The sequence below is a fragment of the Coccomyxa subellipsoidea genome (genome assembly GCF_000258705.1).
Source record: "Coccomyxa subellipsoidea C-169, whole genome shotgun sequence".
Classification (NCBI taxonomy): domain Eukaryota; kingdom Viridiplantae; phylum Chlorophyta; class Trebouxiophyceae; family Coccomyxaceae; genus Coccomyxa; species Coccomyxa subellipsoidea.
In genome coordinates this window covers 2584129-2601341 of record NW_005178041.1, presented here as the reverse complement: position 1 = coordinate 2601341, position 17213 = coordinate 2584129, and the positions used below count along the sequence as shown (strand labels likewise).

General features: G+C 52.9%; 6 protein-coding genes across 6 annotated transcripts; 3 read left to right on the top strand and 3 right to left on the bottom strand.

Moving 5' to 3' along the window:
- Positions 1-630: 630 nt before the first annotated feature.
- COCSUDRAFT_12357 (inorganic pyrophosphatase) lies at positions 631-1792 on the bottom strand (the record flags this gene model as incomplete). The annotated part of the gene is made up of 4 exons (XM_005651251.1): positions 631-835; positions 1057-1244; positions 1412-1555; positions 1691-1792. Coding segments are annotated over 4 exons (639 nt in total), but the record flags the coding sequence as incomplete, so codon positions are not given.
- Positions 1793-3219: 1427 nt separating this feature from the next.
- On the top strand, positions 3220-5234 carry COCSUDRAFT_64649 (eukaryotic phosphomannomutase). The gene is made up of 7 exons (XM_005651250.1): positions 3220-3345; positions 3536-3580; positions 3695-3761; positions 3877-4159; positions 4341-4434; positions 4574-4654; positions 4759-5234. Exons 1-7 carry the CDS (start codon positions 3262-3264, stop codon positions 4885-4887), a joined length of 783 nt encoding a protein of 260 aa, XP_005651307.1. The 5' UTR covers positions 3220-3261; the 3' UTR covers positions 4888-5234.
- A 491-nt stretch (positions 5235-5725) lies between these two features.
- Positions 5726-7780, top strand: COCSUDRAFT_46221 (eukaryotic phosphomannomutase). Its single transcript, XM_005651249.1, has 7 exons — positions 5726-5850; positions 6040-6084; positions 6199-6263; positions 6421-6705; positions 6887-6980; positions 7120-7200; positions 7305-7780. Exons 1-7 carry the CDS (start codon positions 5767-5769, stop codon positions 7431-7433), a joined length of 783 nt encoding a protein of 260 aa, XP_005651306.1. The 5' UTR covers positions 5726-5766; the 3' UTR covers positions 7434-7780.
- A 456-nt stretch (positions 7781-8236) lies between these two features.
- Positions 8237-11643, bottom strand: COCSUDRAFT_46220 (malic-domain-containing protein; the record flags this gene model as incomplete). The annotated part of the gene is made up of 11 exons (XM_005651248.1): positions 11175-11643; positions 10920-11061; positions 10703-10794; positions 10532-10610; positions 10313-10436; positions 10089-10213; positions 9850-9996; positions 9419-9649; positions 9099-9302; positions 8767-8896; positions 8237-8418 (listed from the first exon to the last, which is right to left on the bottom strand). The coding sequence occupies exons 1-11, from the start codon at positions 11567-11569 to the stop codon at positions 8237-8239; spliced, it is 1851 nt and encodes a 616-aa protein (XP_005651305.1). The 5' UTR covers positions 11570-11643.
- Positions 11644-11808: 165 nt separating this feature from the next.
- COCSUDRAFT_39759 (hypothetical protein) lies at positions 11809-12714 on the top strand (the record flags this gene model as incomplete). The annotated part of the gene is made up of 1 exon (XM_005651247.1): positions 11809-12714. One exon carries the CDS (start codon positions 11809-11811, stop codon positions 12712-12714), a length of 906 nt encoding a protein of 301 aa, XP_005651304.1.
- A 1434-nt stretch (positions 12715-14148) lies between these two features.
- COCSUDRAFT_32266 (hypothetical protein) lies at positions 14149-17035 on the bottom strand. The gene is made up of 2 exons (XM_005651246.1): positions 15147-17035; positions 14149-14935 (listed from the first exon to the last, which is right to left on the bottom strand). The coding sequence occupies exon 1, from the start codon at positions 16931-16933 to the stop codon at positions 16214-16216; it is 720 nt and encodes a 239-aa protein (XP_005651303.1). The 5' UTR covers positions 16934-17035; the 3' UTR covers positions 14149-14935; positions 15147-16213.
- Between the last annotated feature and the right edge of the window lie 178 nt (positions 17036-17213).

Below are 17213 nucleotides of genomic sequence, written 5' to 3'. Positions count from 1 at the left end.
GGCGTCATGGTCAGCTGTGATCTGTAATATATTTAACGACTAAAATACTGTAATACCGTAATACCAGGACACTCCAACAATCCTATTCAACCATCCTGAAACTTCAGGAACCTATGTCAGTCAACATTAATTTTCCGAGCAAAGCGCATGAGATAGCTGCCCCACTGCAGGAAGCCAGCTGCCACGTGGCACCTGCAAGCCTAAGCCTTGCCTCAGCTTCGGTCTTCTACTCAGCATTATTCTGACATGCATTTGACTTTGTTTGGCAGTGGTCCTTGCAGCCGTTCGTGGTGTGGCATGCCAAGTCAGGATAGTTTTTTGCACGCACCATCGGTATCGGCATATGCATGCAACATCATCACGATGATCATCGTTGATCAGGGTGCATCGCCATGTGCAGAAGATAACAATTTGATGACAGTGTCAGGCTGGCGCATTACTGTACAGATGAAGTGGCACTGACAGTCTAAAATATTGTCCTTGTCTACTTCCCAAGCCTGGTATAATTTTCAGGCGCGCTAGACAAAACCAGGTGATGTGCGGGGATAGTGCCCGTCACGTGGGCGCATGCTACTCTTCCATGCATGGATGGACAGTCAAAGAGAGCAGATCTGTAAAAGGTAGCAAAGCTCATCGCAGGCTCAGCTCGCCATCGTTAGGCCGCGCCCCACTGTGCAGCTGGCTGTAAGCCTGGTGCGTCTCCTCAACAACCGCCTGGGCATAGCTCTCATTGACCGGCTTGCTGTCAAAGCCGAATGCATTGGGCGGCTTCCCATCTGGGATCTTATAGTCACGGAACCACATCATGATCTTCTCCAGCTCTCCGGGCAGCTCCCTGCATGCACACTTTCATGCAATCATGGCAATGTTAATACTACCCCTGGTGGGTCTCTGACATCAGTTTGGTCAAGAATGCAAATCCCTGACACAAAAATATTAAGGAGTCACTTTGCCTCACAGTCCCCTCCTCAATTTTGAAGCTTCAAAGTGCCAAATGCCAGATAGCAATAAAAAGAGCATACATGGGAATTTCATGCAATGCTAAGAGCGCCCCACCGTTCGACGTCGGTGATGTCATTGAGCTTGGGAGCGAGCGGGTGGTCGCTGCGGATGCAGATGATCTTCCAGTCCAGCTCGCCGCTGTCGATCATTGCATAAGCGCCCAGAGCTTTGACAGTGTACACGCCGGCCGTCTCTAGGGGCGTACCTCCAATCTCCACCACGTCCACTGGATCATTGTCCCCCTGTGTTGTGAATTTTCTATGACTAACTTGTAATGTCTATGAGACCCCCTCTGTAATCGAAAATACTGCAATAACCGCCATGCAACCAAGCATGAAGGTGCATTCAGACTGTGTTGACGTCAGGCAAGTGTACTACAAGTGGCCAGGGTGTGTCAGGTGAGCATTACCCCTACGCCTGGGATGTCGGCGTGGGCTGCTTGAGGGTCCTCCCAGGTCTGGGGCAGCATGCCATAATTCCAGGGGATAGTGTAGGGGTAGAAGCGTGGCACACCCTTCTTCACATCCTGCTTGATGGGGTTCCTCTCCTCGCCCTGGCACACACGTGCGGACTGTCACCTTCCATGACTCACCAGATTGCCACCTTTTTGGAGCACAAAATAACTTTGGCTGTGTTGCGGAGTAACAATCAAGCTTGCACTGAGGTGTGGAAGGATACAGGTGGGTACCGTGGCGACTTCAAATTTGGCTGAGGTGTCCTTGGGGATCTCGCACACGAAGTTGAGGGTGCCGTCTTCATTGCGCAGGGCCACATCATGCCAGGGGGACACATCTGCACCTTGTTCCTGCAAGCCACCCCAGCACTGATTTGCTTCACAGTGACATCACAGGCAAATCAAGAAAATTTGCATGCAACTTTAAGGGAGCAAGGTGTGCATTGATCAGAGATGCTTGCCTGCAGGAAGGCGCGGAAGCCCAGAGTACCAGGCTCTCCTTCGGCGCGCGATGTGTACTTGGGCTCCCCTAGCTTGAGCGCAGAGATGAGGTCATCCTCGCTCCCACGGCTGGGGCTCATAAGGAGCACGCTCGCATACCGCTGCAGAGTCTGAGACCCAGATGTCCCCTTCTGTGATTCTGTAACTTGAAGAAACTTTGCATCAACACACCGTGGCAGAGCGCTGGTGGGTTCCTTGCTGCTAAGATATGTGAGAGGACATTGGATGATGTCAGTGAGTTGAGGGCGGGTTTGCACCTGTGGGAAGCCCCAGCAAGTTTGACAGCCCGGCATCTCTGTCGCTGGGCAGAGTTGCTGGGTCGAGCACGGTATCCCACTGCTTGTTGTGCACCTGGATGCGGTGTGCGCAAATCTGAGCCATCTTGCACGATGGATTCCCAGCAATGTCTTATAGAAGCAGAGGACCTACTGGATAATGATGATACGTGATGGGGATGGATGAGCTCACCTCTGACAGCGACTTCGCAATGGTGCTCTCTGGAAGGCTGACAGATTTGAGGTGGCCATCTTCATTTGTGTACAGCCTACCACAGATACTGACACTAGTCAGGGAAAGGATGGTTCTCAGAAGGTCAACTGGAATATAGTTATAGGACCGTGACCTTATCATGGAAGTTTGCTGACGAGACCTGAATGTGATGTCCACAAAGTCTGCTGTCTTGGCTGTAGACAGTGCTGAGTTGAGGGCTTTGGTGTTTGTAAGGGTGCGCAACACTGGGCTGGGAACAGCGACTGATGCATTCCTTGCAAGCTTGGGGTTCTGCACACCCTTGCTGCTCAGACTGACAGTCGTGTACAGCTGCACGGCCATGTCGTTGGCCCTGATACAACAACACCTGCTTTTGACGCTTTTTACTCTCTCAAGAGAAAGGAAGGTTTGGAAACAGCTAACTGAAATATAAACACTGCACTATAAGTCTCCGATTGTTTGCAGTGGCTTTCTTAAGACCACAGACTCAGATACCAGGTTCGTTGTCGGAAGCCATCGGTTTTGACGAGAACCAACCTGACCTTGCCCTGGCGTACTGCGCCCGATGTCAGTTCGATACTTGAAAGCTCAACATCCCTGTTGGTAGCTAGCTGATGGTCGGGGTTGAAACCTGGGTGCGGTTATCCTGAAACGGTGCCGGGGAAATAGAGGAAAAGGGCAGGGTCGACCCTCGCAAGACGCCCCGAGAAACCTACTCCATTCTAAAGTCCCCCTCACCAGAACTTCTGGTGCTTCATTTCCTTGCAGATCTTTGCGACACTCATCAATTTTCTGAAAACAGTTGTGATCTAAAAATGGTTGCGAGCGATGGAGCCAAGCCTCACTACAAGACGATAGCTCTGTTCGACGTGGATGGCACCTTGACGGTGCCTCGCAAGGTGGACCTCTGCTCCTGCCGTGAGACATTAGATTGATTAGTATTGTGATACAATTTCATGTGCCTGTATGGTGTGAATTCTGGAAGCTCGTGTACTCCCTGCACACATCACCTGCATCCGTGGGGGTCACGGCCTTGGCCTCACTTGTCATTTCTCGTAGCTCAATGTTGATGCATGTGTGATCATGCAGAAAGCAGATCAGTCAACTCTTGACTTTCTACAGGAGTTGCGAAAGGTGCGTCCAATCCTTGTCCACTTGGACAAGGCATATGCTTTTTCAAAGGCATGTAATTTTGGTTGATTCCTCTGTCCGCCCTATCGCGTCTAACTTAGCGTCCTGTGACCATAGTACGTCAAAGTGGGCATCGTGGGAGGCTCAGATCAGATCAAAATCTGCGAGCAGCTCGGACCCAAAGGTGCGTGCTGTATTCTGAAGAACTGCTTCAGCCTCTAGGCTTTTCCAACAGTGAAAACAGCTAGTTTAATTATTGCCAGACCAGCACGCAGACTCCCATTCTGTGCACCATGCAGCTCCCATCGAGTATGACTACCTGTTCTCGGAGAATGGCCTGGTGGCATACAAGGAGGGCGAGGTGCTAGCCATCCAGAGCCTCAAGAAGCATTTGGGCGAGGCCAAGCTCAAGGAGCTGATCAACTTTGTGCTGCACTACATCGCTGACCTGGACATCCCCATCAAGCGTGGCACCTTCATCGAGTTCCGTAATGGCATGCTCAACGTGTCCCCCATCGGCCGCAACTGCAGCCAGGAGGAGCGGGACGAGTTTGAGGAGTTTGACCTCAAAACGGGCATCAGGTGCGCACGAGCAGAGCCCCAAGGCTGAGGCATTCACAAGCACCGACCTCCTCTGCATTCTGTCCAATGACACTAGGATGAGAGTGCTGCAGCAGAAGATCTTGATGCAAAGAACTTAAAGTGAAAACCTTGCATGCGCTGCGCAACGGGGTATCTGATGGGATTTCTTGCGTGGGTGCAGGAAAAAGTTTGTGGGCATCTTGAGGGAAAAATTCGCTCACCTGAACCTGGTGTACTCCATTGGGGGCCAGATCAGCTTTGATGTCTTCCCTGAGGTGACACGCAGCCCAGTGCAAGTACCTTTCATGAAAAGCATGTGCAAAAATACAGAGGACCACGGCTGTGGTCCCTACTGCAAATATTATATTGCAGATACTCTGCATTGCCTTACATTGGCCTCTGATGTGCTTACAGGGCTGGGACAAGACTTACTGCCTGCGCTTTGTGGAAGAGGAGTTCTCAGACATCCACTTCTTTGGAGACAAGACTTTCGAGGTGCGGCGCGCTTCATGTGCTTCTGTCAAGTTTCTCAAAGTAGTCATGGTTTGCGCACAAGTCTTGAGAACGGAGAAGATATGACTGTGATGAATCACGCGCAGGGTGGCAATGACTACGAGATCTTCATGTCCGAGAAGACCAAGGGCCACACAGTCACCAGTCCAGTTGATACTGTCCAGCAATGCACGGAGCTGTTCATCAAGCCAGCTAAAGAGGCGCTGCAGTGCTGAGTAGGCAATGGGGCTCCAGCAGCACCATATCAGCGCCATTAAGATGTGCAGAGGCGTCCAATGCATGCAATCAATTATTTGGCCGTCGGCACTGGAGAAATTGTAATGAAACCTGCAGGGCCTGATACATTCATTGACCGGGTGAATGGTGGCGGCTGTTCTGCAAGGAAAACTTGCAGGAGAAAAACCTTCTGATTGCACATTGCAACCAAGACTGTACATTCCTTTGTTACTTTGGACCTTGCCTCACAGAAAGGACTTGCAAGCCATGTCTTGTACTGTTGACAGTGGCAGGACAAGGTGGCACAGCACTGCGGCATGAATTGTAAGGACAAGCATCTGTACAAATTGCGTTGCTTGCTGGTGCCTGTGATCAGTGTGGCAGTATTGTGGCATGACAGAATTTTCTTGAAAGCGTCTTTACAAGGATCAAATGCCAGTGCTATGCGACAAATATCAAGCCTTTCCCAGGCCACTGCCAGGCACAAATGGATCATACCGCATCTGCCTGATGGCATTTTTTGCCAGCTGCAGAGGTCTAGCATAATCACTGCCAGTAATCTGCTGCAGGCGGTTTTGACACGAACCAACCTGACCTTGCCCTGGCGTACTGCGCCCGATGTCAGTTCGATACTTGAAAGCTCAACATCCCTGTTTGGTAGCTAGATGGTCGGGGTTGAAATTTGGGTGCGGTTATCCTGAAACGGTGCCGGGGAAATAGAGGAAAAGGGCAGCTGCAGGGTCGACCCTAGACGTCTCGCAAGACGCCCCGAGAAACATACTCCATTCTAAAGTCCCCCGCACCAAACTTCTGGTGCTTCATTTCCTTGCAAATCACTGCGACACTCATCAATTTTCTGAAAACAGTGGTGATCTACAATGGTTGCGAGCGATGGAGCCAAGCCTCATCACAAGACGATAGCTCTGTTCGACATGGATGGCACCTTGTTGGTGCCTCGCAAGGTGGACCTCTGCTTCTGCCTTGAGACATTAGATCGATTCGCATTGTGAGACAATTTCATGTGACTGTATGGTGGGAATCTGGAAGCTCGTGTACTCCCTGCGTACGTCACCTGCATCCGTGGGGTTCACGGCCTTGGCCTCACCTGTCATTTCTTGTAGCTCAATGCTGATGCATGTGTGATCATGCAGAAAGCAGATCAGTCAACTCTTGACTTTCTACAGGAGTTGCGAAAGGTGCGTGCAATCCTTGTCCACTTGGACAAGGCATGTGCTAATTCAAAGGCATGTAAGGTTGGTTGAATCCTCTGTCCGCTCTACCGCGTCTAAATTCGCGTCCTGTGACCACAGTACGTCAGAGTGGGCATCGTGGGGGGCTCAGATCAGATCAAAATCTGCGAGCAGCTCGGACCCAATGGTGCGTGCTGTATTCTAAAGACTTGCTTCAGCCTCTCGGCTTTTCCAACAGTGATAGGTTGCTGCAGCATGGAACACAAGAAATTCAATGAGGCACAGCGCAGCTAGTTTAAAATTGCCAGACCAGCACGCAGACTCCCATTCTGTGCACCATGCAGCTCCCATCGAGTATGACTACCTGTTCTCGGAGAATGGCCTGGTGGCATACAAGGAGGGCGAGGTGCTAGCCATCCAGAGCCTCAAGAAGCATTTGGGCGAGGCCAAGCTCAAGGAGCTGATCAACTTTGTGCTGCACTACATCGCTGACCTGGACATCCCCATCAAGCGTGGCACCTTCATCGAGTTCCGTAATGGCATGCTCAACGTGTCCCCCATCGGCCGCAACTGCAGCCAGGAGGAGCGGGACGAGTTTGAGGAGTTTGACCTCAAAACGGGCATCAGGTGCGCACGAGCAGAGCCCCAAGGCTGAGGCATTCACAAGCACCGACCTCCTCTGCATTCTGTCCAATGACACTAGGATGAGAGTGCTGCAGCAGAAGATCTTGATGCAAAGAACTTAAAGTGAAAACCTTGCATGCGCTGCGCAACGGGGTATCTGATGGGATTTCTTGCGTGGGTGCAGGAAAAAGTTTGTGGGCATCTTGAGGGAAAAATTCGCTCACCTGAACCTGGTGTACTCCATTGGGGGCCAGATCAGCTTTGATGTCTTCCCTGAGGTGACACGCAGCCCAGTGCAAGTACCTTTCATGAAAAGCATGTGCAAAAATACAGAGGACCACGGCTGTGGTCCCTACTGCAAATATTATATTGCAGATACTCTGCATTGCCTTACATTGGCCTCTGATGTGCTTACAGGGCTGGGACAAGACTTACTGCCTGCGCTTTGTGGAAGAGGAGTTCTCAGACATCCACTTCTTTGGAGACAAGACTTTCGAGGTGCGGCGCGCTTCATGTGCTTCTGTCAAGTTTCTCAAAGTAGTCATGGTTTGCGCACAAGTCTTGAGAACGGAGAAGATATGACTGTGATGAATCACGCGCAGGGTGGCAATGACTACGAGATCTTCATGTCCGAGAAGACCAAGGGCCACACAGTCACCAGTCCAGTTGATACTGTCCAGCAATGCACGGAGCTGTTCATCAAGCCAGCTAAAGAGGCGCTGCAGTGCTGAGTAGGCAATGGGGCTCCAGCAGCACCATATCAGCGCCATTAAGATGTGCAGAGGCGTCCAATGCATGCAATCAATTATTTGGCCGTTGGCACTGGAGAAATTGTAATGAAACCTGCAGGGCCTGATACATTCATTGACGGGGTGAATGGTGGCGGCTGTTCTGCAAGGAAAACTTGCAAGAGAAAAACCTTCTGATTGCACATTGCAACCAAGACTGTACATTCCTTTGTTACTTTGGACCTTGCCTCACAGAAAGGACTTGCAAGCCATGTCTTGTACTGTTGACAGTGGCAGGACAAGGTGGCACAGCACTGCGGCATGAATTGTAAGGACAAGCATCTGTACAAATTGCGTTGCTTGCTGGTGCCTGTGATCAGTGTGGCAGTGTTGTGGCATGACAAATTTCTTGAAATCGTCTTTTACAAGGATCAAATGCCAGTGCCTTGCGACAAATATGAAGCCCTTCCCAGGCCACTGCCAGGCACAAATGGATCATACTGCATCTGCCTGATGGCATTTTCTGCCAGCTGCAGAGCTCTAGCATAATCACTGCCAATCATCTGCTGCAGGCCATCCAGGGCGCTCAGCCCAGAGGGCGATGCTTTGTTGCTGGCTATGGCCTCCAGTGCCACCGCTGCTCCCACCGTGCGTGCAGTCTCACTGCAAATGCCAAACGTAACTCTCATGTGAATGTGCACCAGCATGTGCCCTCCAGTGCTAACATGTGCAGGCGATGCCTTACAACCAACCAGCAGGTACAAAAGGTCGCATGACTCATTCTTTATTGCGTTTAGTCATGAGAATCAGAGATGGGCATCAGCAGCTGCTAAGCTGAAGCTGCACCTGAGGCGCTCGATGCGAGGCAGCACAGATTCGCGCTGCAGCTCCTCCGCTGTCAGCTTGTGACTGATTCCACGCGCAGCCGCCAGCATCATGCTGTCTGTGACCTCTGTCGCCCCCGCAGCAACGCACCCCAGCGCAATGCCTGCCACACATTGAGCCCCACTTGGTTTCTCCAGTCGTGTCAACATGTCAGAGCCTCTCACAGGCTGTAAGTTGAGCCAGGATTCATAGTACATCCAGTGGTAGAGTATATCGTACTATCAACTTGTATGCCACAAAAATGCATATCCCTCCATGCCTCCATGGATGAATCTACAGAAAGCAAGGTGTCTACATATTATAAGCAGACATGCCCGATCAACAGGTGCATGGTGAAACTCCATGCAGGTTGCAATTTGTGAGTACTTGCCAGGGAAGACGAGGCAGTTGTTGCACTGCCCGGGGAGAAAGGTGCTGCCGTCCTTCCGGCGGACTGGGGCAAAGGCGGTACCGCTCGCAAACACAGCTGCGCCGTCCGTCCAGTCATAGGCTTGCTGCGCCGTGCACTCAGCCTCCTCCACTGGGTTTGAGAGCGCAAATACTGCCGGGCGAGCATCGCCCCCGTAAGTCTCCTGAGTCACCTAAAAGAAAGAAGGGGCCAACGCATCAGTCTAGCACATCAGATAACTCCGTTGACCTTTGCTGTGTTCGATAGTTGACCCCCTTCATAATGTTATAATTGCCTCAGCAAAGCCTGGCAGGTCTTGGTCCTCTTAGTCGGGAGCCTGAGATGATATGAAGCTGAATAGTGGGTTCTGAAGCAGACTAGGTGAAGCCTGTCACCTGTTTCAAGGCCCTGACAATGTTCTCAGAGAATGCACCGCCCTGCGCGGCGGCCCCGATCAATGTGGCAGGTTTCACGAGCCACACGGCTCTGCTGAGGTCCTTGCCCACCTGCTCTGCTAGGCCCGCGTCCGCCCGGCTTCGCGCGAAGGTCGCCTTCTGTGGCGTCAGCGGCCGCCCTTTCCTCCCATCATGCACAATCCCCTGTCGAGCCCCCTTGCATTAGAGAAACCCTCTACGCATGCGCAGCAGTAATCTGGCTTGTAACATGCCTGGTAGACAGGCAAAATCTGAGGAAAGGAGAGATGAATTTGGCATACCTGGGAGTCCATGAGCCAGATTTGGCGCTTGGCATCCTCCTCAGAGACCCCTTCATCTGCCAGGGCTCTGACCAGCAGCTGCGCAGCGCCTAAGTTGGCCTGGCCGGCCCCAAAGAACAGGAATGTCTGCTGCCTCAGGGGCGGCACCCCGGGCAGCCGCTGCGCGCCCATCAGCGCTCCAAGTGTCACTGCTGCTGTGGCCTGGATGTCGTCGTTGAACGTGGCATATCCCTGCAAAGCAAATAACAAATCAACCCCAGAGGCAGGCTTGCTGGGAAGTACCTTACTGAAGGAGTCTTCGGTACCCCTTGGGCTTGGGCAGTGCATTACAGCAATATTGCAAGACAGGCTCTTCAGATGGGTCTATACTGTACTGAGGTGTTCTTGGCAATGCAAGAGTAATTTGCTTATTGTTAGACTCTGGAGCGCACCCTTTCGCGGTACTTTGACAGCAGGCTGAAACCGTTGGAGGCTGCAAAGTCCTCCCAATGGATAACGAGAGATGGCCCATAGCGCTGCCTAAGAGACTCCACTACCTCTTCCACCAGCTGGTAATACTTCTCCCCTCGCACTCTCTCCTGCATCAAATGAGACCCACACTGTAAACCTGCCTCTCTGCACATCTGCTGACCACATCACAAGCAGAAGAAAGGGTGCAGCAGATGTGCACCTGTCTCAGGCCTATGTAGAATGGGTCCTCCCGAATGCTCTTTCTATTGCATCCTACATCTAAGGTGATGGGCAGTGTGTAGCGCGGATGTATGCCGCCTGCTGCTGTGTGTACTGCGGCCTTGCCTGGGAAGCCAGCATTCACAAGCTTGCATTAGTCACGCACGCCTGCAGATGCGGCAATTCATCAACCATCGAATACAACGCAGCGGCGGAGGTGTTCACCGACAGGAATGCCCATGCCATTGCAGCCCAGATCTCCCAAGCCCAGGATTCTTTCCCCGTCAGTTAGAATGGCGACCTTTACTTCATCTTCTGGCCAGTTGCTCAGGATGTTCGTTACCTGCCCCTGTGCATGAGTCCAGAGATAAGGGTCAGCACCAATCGCCTGTCGTGGCTGGGACGGCAGAATGGAATGTATTACAATGACAGACCGGGCTGTACCAGGTCAGAGATTGAGATGTACAGGCCCTGCGGCCGGGCAAGCAGGGAAGACCACTGTTGGCATGCTTCCCCAACAGTCCTGCACAGATGAACCAAGCTGATCAATGCAGATTGTGCAGCGGAAAATGGAAAGGAGACAATTCAAAATTTTGCAGTCGTATTCTTACTCACGGGGTGTAAATGACTGGCAGATAATCATTCAAATGCTGTGTCATCAAGCCATAGAAGCAGTCTCCATTGGTCTCCTTCAGGGTCATCACCGCCTGCAGCATGAGCACTATTGTATCTATGAATCTTCAATGTACCTCGTTCTCACAAGACCACCTCTGGCAGATATGCTCAAGACACTGCATGGCAGTCAGCCCCCCTGCAAACAGGGCCTGCACACCTGATATTTCTCAAGCGGCGAGCAGCATTTGGAAAGTGCGGCATGAGCCCGATCAATCTCACACTGCAGATCAGTACGGCCAGGTGGGATAAGGCCCTGCATGTGCAGATTTGTCCTTACCGCATCCTCGGTTGCTAGGCCCCTGTATCATGAATGAATGAAATGTTCATGTTCAAAGATCCAGAAGTACCTTCAACAGCCTGATGACACTGACAGTGGGTAAGCATGCAAGAGAATAGGATCTCGAAAACGCACCTATTTATTGATGGTGTCCTCACAGCTTGGATCCCAGTGGATATTGTTGTATTATATGCTTTTAAGCTCCTCGTTTCTTTTATTGTGGGCTCTTGTAGTAGACTGCCCAGTTGCTGAGCAGCAGCTTCTTTCGCATCAGCTTCAGCGAGAGCTGCGCTACCTGAGGCCAACAGTAGCCACCGACGTCTGTTGCAATGCAGCTCTGGCGCCTCCTTCGACTCTGAACCGTGGTGATCTGGAACTTGATCAACAGCTAAACTTCCGTCTTTCGTCGACGACCAGCAATTTTTGTTTGCCGAAAGTATTCTGTATGGGACACTGCAAATTCTAGGGGCTTTGGACGCGGTAAAAGGCTTCCATTTGTTGATGAATGGGTTTGCCCAAGACACTGGCATTTCGAATCAAACGTCACTACCCCAACACAGGAGAGCCTTCACAACAATTTCTTCTCATTTACATCCAATTCATCATCTTTACACATGAGACATAATCCCAGAGCACACTGCCTGAGCTGATTCTGCTGGTTTTCGAGCTTTGCCCCAGGACACAAATTCAAATTTGGTCAACGACAGCTGACGCCAAAACCTGAGGTCATGATCAAGCAGAACACTGGGTTCCTGAACATCTTGCTGCGATGAGTCAGGGAACCAGAAGTCAGTCGAAGCGCCCAGCGCAGGGCAGCCCAGGGCAGTCAGATGAGGAGATGGAGCCGCCCCTCCACGATCTCCTTCTTGCAAAGGTCGAGTCTATGATCCACGGCCTGGAAAGCAAGCTTGACAGTAAGCTGGACGAGAAATTTGGGGCCCTCTTCCCTCAGCTGAAGGCAGAGCTCAAGGCAGAGCTGAAAACCGAGCTGAAGGATGAGGTGGTGGCTGAGCTGAAGGCAGAGCTGCTGCCTCTCCTGCGCGCTGAGCTGGCCAAGGACACGCAGACCAGAGCCGCCTCCAACGATGAAGCAGTGGTGAACAAAGTGCACCATCTGGAGTCTGTGGTGGAGTCTCAGGCCCGCCAAGCCAGGAGTGCCAACCTGATCTGCCATGGTCTGGCAGAGGACAACACAGAGAATGTCTCAGCCCGCGTGGCAGCGCTGTTTGACAGCAACAGCGGCCCCCCTGCTGTTGTCAGCGAAGCTCGCCGCCTCGGTGCCCCCAGCGCCACGCTCACCAAGCCGCGCCCCGTGCTCATCAGCTTCAGCGGCGTGGCAGCCAAGCACGCTGCCCTCAAGCACAGCAAAGCCCTGCGCCAGCGCCAGATTTTCCTGGATCCCGACCTCACCCCGCAGCAGCAGCGCATCCGCGTCAGCATGCGCCCACACTATGTCGCCCTGAAGACAGCCGGCAAGCAGCCCTTCTGGCGCGAGGAGCGCCTCTTCGTCCGGGAGGGCGACCGCGTGCGTGAGCACATGCCTGTGCCTGGGCCTCCCCCGGCTGCCGCGCCGGGCGCCGCTGCCGCCCCGGGTGCTGCCACTGCCGGGCCCTCTCAGGCCGCGCCTTCCTCCCCCGGCCGCGCCGACTCCTACGCCGAAGCAGTGCGCCGCTAGGAAGTCTCCAGCCGCCTATCGCTGCGTATATTGTCCTGGAATGTCAATGGCTTACATGCTAGCAAAATATCCTTGTGGGACACGGCAGCCTATCTTGACCAGTTCGATATTGTACTTCTGACTGAGGCCCGTTGCTTGACCTGGGATGACTCGATCTTGCCTCACCACTCTGTGACTTTCACGGCTGCTAGTGAAGAGGGCAAGGCGGGTGAAGGCATTGTTGTTGCGGTTCGGAAGCACCGTGATTACCACGCACAAGACTGGGTGTCAGACACTGACAGTGCCTTATGGGTGAAAGTGCAGTTTGAGGGGGACTCTACACCGCTGCTGATTGGCTCCAGCTATGTGCCTCCAGCGGGTTCCCGGCAATTGCAGACTGTGGACCTGACCAGTCGATTTACGGGCTTATGTGCAGAAGTTGTTGCCGCTCGTGCTCAGGGCAATGTGATCCTGGCAGGAGACTTCAATGCTCGTGTGTCAAATTTGCCCGACGCTGATGACAGCAATACTCGAGGCTGCACTGATGAAGGTGTCAATGCTCATGGGCTGCGCCTGTTAGATTTTTGCAAGGAAACTGACATGCTCATATGCTCTGGCAGAGTGCTAGGAGACCTTGAAGCAGTGCCTACCTTTAAGGCCAGAACCCATACTCAGGCAACTAGACCTGATCATGTTCTCGTTTCCGCTGATGCGCTCCCCTTGATTTCTCATCTTGTTGTGAATACTGGTAGAAAAGACTCTGATCATCATCCTATTGAGATGACGTTGCAAGTGAATGTGGCTGCCAGTGTTCCCTTACCATGTATTGGGGCGCCATTGTCACGAGTGAAATGGCAGCCCAGTGCTAGGAATGCGTATGCTGCTGCTTTGCGCAATGTTGCCAGTGCAAGTCTTGACGCCTGCACAGGCCATGCTGTGGCTGGGGAACTTGATGCAGCCTTTCAGACCCTGGAGGCGGGGATCCGGGAGGCCGCAGCCGCGAACAGCATGCCGGCCCGCACCGGGCGCCATCAGCGCAAGGCGCGTGCCGACGCGCCCTTCTTCGATTCGGAGTGCCGCCAGCTTAAACGGGACGTCCGCGCCCGCGCGCGGTGCGGGGGCGATCCAGCCGAAGTGCGCGCGCTGGAGCGTGCCTACCACAACACCGTCCGCCACAAACGGCGCGCTCACCGGCTCGCACAACTGCGCCGCCTGCTTGATGATTTGCACAGTGACCCCCGAGCCTTCTGGAAGCGGCTCAAGTCTCAGCAGTCTGATATACCTGAGCAGCTCAAGCCAGTGCAATTGTGGGCTGGCTATCTCAAGCGGGTTGCAAACTTGCAGTTGCCACTCATTGCTGAGCTGCCCCACTTGTCTTTCCCTGTCCAGCCCAGTGCTCCTGTTGCCCATGTTGATGCTCTCAATGCACCCATCTCTCTTGGGGAGGTGCTTGCTGGGCTCAAAAGTTTACACAATGGTCGTGCCACCGGAGTGCAAGGTTTACCAGCTGAGCTGTTTCGGTATGCAAAAGATGAGCGGGCGCCAGGCATGCCTCCTCCGGAAAATGTCCTGGCGCCTGCTTTGGTGGCTGTGCTGAACTCTGCATTTGTGGCTGGGCAAGTGCCACCCTCTGTGAATGGTAGCCTGATCACCCCTGTGCACAAGAAAGGCAGCAAGCTTGACATGCTCAATTATAGACCCATTGCCGTTACTGAGCCCATCATGCGCTTGTATGCTGGCATATTGAATTCTCGTATTCTGAAGTACACAGAGGGGGCTGGATTGCGTGCAGCCACACAGGCTGGCTTTAGGCCAAAACTGTCTACGGCCCACCAGCTATTCACCTTGCAGCATTTTATCGACCGGCAAAACCATGCTAAGCAGCCCTTGTATTGTTGCTTTCTTGATCTGAAGGGTGCTTATGACAGAGTGAATCGGGTGTTGCTCTGGGAGAGTCTGCGTCGCCTGGGCATTGATGGCCGCCTGCTCTCTGCCATTCAGTCTTTGTATGCCAATTCTACGGTTGCCATTAAGATTGGGAGCAGGAAGGGTCCTAGTTTGCCCTCTGAGACAGGATTGAAGCAGGGTTGCCCCCTTAGCCCAACGCTGTTTGGCTTGTTTGCAGATGGCCTGCACAGGCACTTGCTGCAGAGGTGCCCTGGGGTTGGCCCGCAGTTGCGTCCTGGCAGTTGTGTACCAGATCTAGGCTATGCCGATGACTTTGCTTTGCTCGCCACCACACCTGCTCATTTGCAACGCTTGATTGATGCAGCTGCTGAGTTTTGTGAACAAACGGGAATGGTCATCAGTGTTGACAAAACAAAGATTGTGGTTTTCTCTTCAAGTTTGCCAGGACCTTTTCAATGGCTTTGTGGTGGTGCGCCTTTACATTGGGTTCAGCAGTTTGAGTACCTGGGTGCCCTTTTTGATGGTGCCCAAGGCATTAATCTCACCTTTGGCAAGCTTCACAGGAACATGTGGGGTGCGTGGGCACAGCTCAGGCAGCAATATGGGAAGTTGCATTGCAGCATGTCAGCTGGCCTGTTGTTGCGCCTATATGATGCATGTGTGCCGCCGACTGCCTCCTACGGTTGTGAGGTGTGGGGCCTGCGCAGCCTTCCTGGTGGCGACAGCCGGCGGGGCCGGGCTGCCTTGGCCTCCTCTCACCTGAAAATTCTGAGAGACATTGCTGGCGTCCCCACCTCTGTGCATGGTGCCATCTTGCTTAAGGAGTTGAATCAGCAGACCCTTGATTGTGTGTGGTGGCGGCGCATTATCAAGTTCTGGAACAATTTGGCTGCCTTGCCTGCAAATAATTTTCACAGGCAAGTGGCCCTTGATGATTGTTGGGATGCCATAACCCGTACTGTTAAGAATTGGGCTTGGGCCTTCATGCGGGGCTTGCGCCGGATTGGGTATGAGTTTGTTATTCGGTTTGACACCCTTGTTCCTGTGGAAGTTGATGCTGTGATGCAGCTGCTAGATGCGCAAGCACTGCAGGTTTGGGATGACATTGACATTTGCCCTAGGACCTGCCCGTCCAGCAATGCCACCTTGTGTACATATCACAGATGGTTTGCTAGGCCAGCTTGTGTGCGCCACCCTTGCCAGCTCTTACAGCAGCCTTTGAGTGCCCGTTGCTTGCGTATACTGTTGAAGTTCAGGATGGGTTGTCATAGTCTGCCCAATGTCTCGGGCCGCTGGGCAAGGATTCCCCGGCCCCAGCGTTTGTGCATGCGTTGTGCCCAGCAGGTTATTGGGGATGAGCGCCACCTTGTGTTTGAGTGCCCTGCCTTGCAATCTGTTCGGGACAGATATCCTGGGCTGTTTGGTGCAGCCATTGTGACGATGCAGCAATTCATGTGGCAGTTGGACATTGTTGGTGTTGCACATTTTGTGATGGATTGTTTTGATTATTTGGATGCTGCCAGTTCATCCAATCAGCCCTAGGCGGCTGGAGTGATGTAATCTTCCTTCCTTCCTTCCTTCTCTATTCATCTGAATTTGCATACATAATACATCAATGCAGCTTATGCGCCAGTACTTCATCAACCAAGTCTACCAATTCCGCAGCTGCAGCAATTGGTTCGGCTTGGGTTCTGTGACTTGATTCTTCCAAGTGCCTCAAACTCAGAGCTGCAGCATCTAGGAAAATCTGCTCACGCTCATCCTCGCTGAGCACGCTCCAGATGTGCCGTATATGCTTGCCCTCTGGAGAGTTCCAGTCCTCCAAAGTCAGCAGACTCACGCTCTCATTGTATGCTGGATATACAATCCAGGTGAATGCGGCCTGCTCAAACGACCATGCTCTCTTGTACATCATGTACTGCTTGTGCTGCACAATCGAGTACCACCAGTCGTGCAGCATCTTCAGTGTCTCCTCGCTGTTTCTCAATGTGAGGACGCCGGTGTTTGCAATGTCTGGGTAACTCACGTCTTCCTTGGTGAGGGCCATAATTTTGCCCCTGCTTAGCTGTCCCTCCAGAATCATCTTCTCAACCACCTGTGGGGTGCCAGGCTGCCGAAAGAAAGCATCCGAGTCCAAGTACAACACATACTCGTACCGCGGCAAGATCATTCGCATGGCAACAAGCTTCAGCCAAGCCGGGTGACGCGACACGTGCTTGAACGGCATCTGCATGTGCGCAAAATCATACCCATGCTGCACCGCATGCACAAGGTTTATCAAGGCCGGCAGCAGCCACATGGCATACCGCCGGCTGCCTGCCTCCTCAAACATAGCATGCCCTTGTCTGCTGTCATCCCACAGAGAGTGCCTGCTGTCTGCCATGAGCACGCAGATCTTTGGGCCTTCCACGCTCTTCACAGCGCTCACAATCACGCTCCTCAAGCTGCTTGAGTACAGCTTCGGATCCATCCAGTCATCTCCGTGGCCATGCACCCGGACTCTGATGCTGGATGGGCCGGTGATCTGTGCAAGTAGCTCGTCATCATCCGTCCGAGGCACCTCCTTCACAAGGTCTAATGTGGGCACGACCTGTACCGCGCTGATGTGCGCA

Bases quoted from the DNA above. Each gene is read 5' to 3' on its own strand.
- COCSUDRAFT_64649 (XM_005651250.1), top strand. From the start codon at position 3,262: ATGGTTGCGAGCGATGGAGCCAAGCCTCACTACAAGACGATAGCTCTG. The intron at 3,346-3,535 runs GTGGACCTCTGC...GTGATCATGCAG, and splicing joins CCTTGACGGTGCCTCGCAAG to AAAGCAGATCAGTCAACTCT. The intron at 3,762-3,876 runs GTGCGTGCTGTA...TGCACCATGCAG, and splicing joins CGAGCAGCTCGGACCCAAAG to CTCCCATCGAGTATGACTAC.
- COCSUDRAFT_46221 (XM_005651249.1), top strand. From the start codon at position 5,767: ATGGTTGCGAGCGATGGAGCCAAGCCTCATCACAAGACGATAGCTCTG. The intron at 6,706-6,886 runs GTGCGCACGAGC...GCGTGGGTGCAG, and splicing joins GACCTCAAAACGGGCATCAG to GAAAAAGTTTGTGGGCATCT. The intron at 7,201-7,304 runs GTGCGGCGCGCT...AATCACGCGCAG, and splicing joins TTGGAGACAAGACTTTCGAG to GGTGGCAATGACTACGAGAT.
- COCSUDRAFT_32266 (XM_005651246.1), bottom strand. From the start codon at position 16,933: ATGTTTGAGGAGGCAGGCAGCCGGCGGTATGCCATGTGGCTGCTGCCG.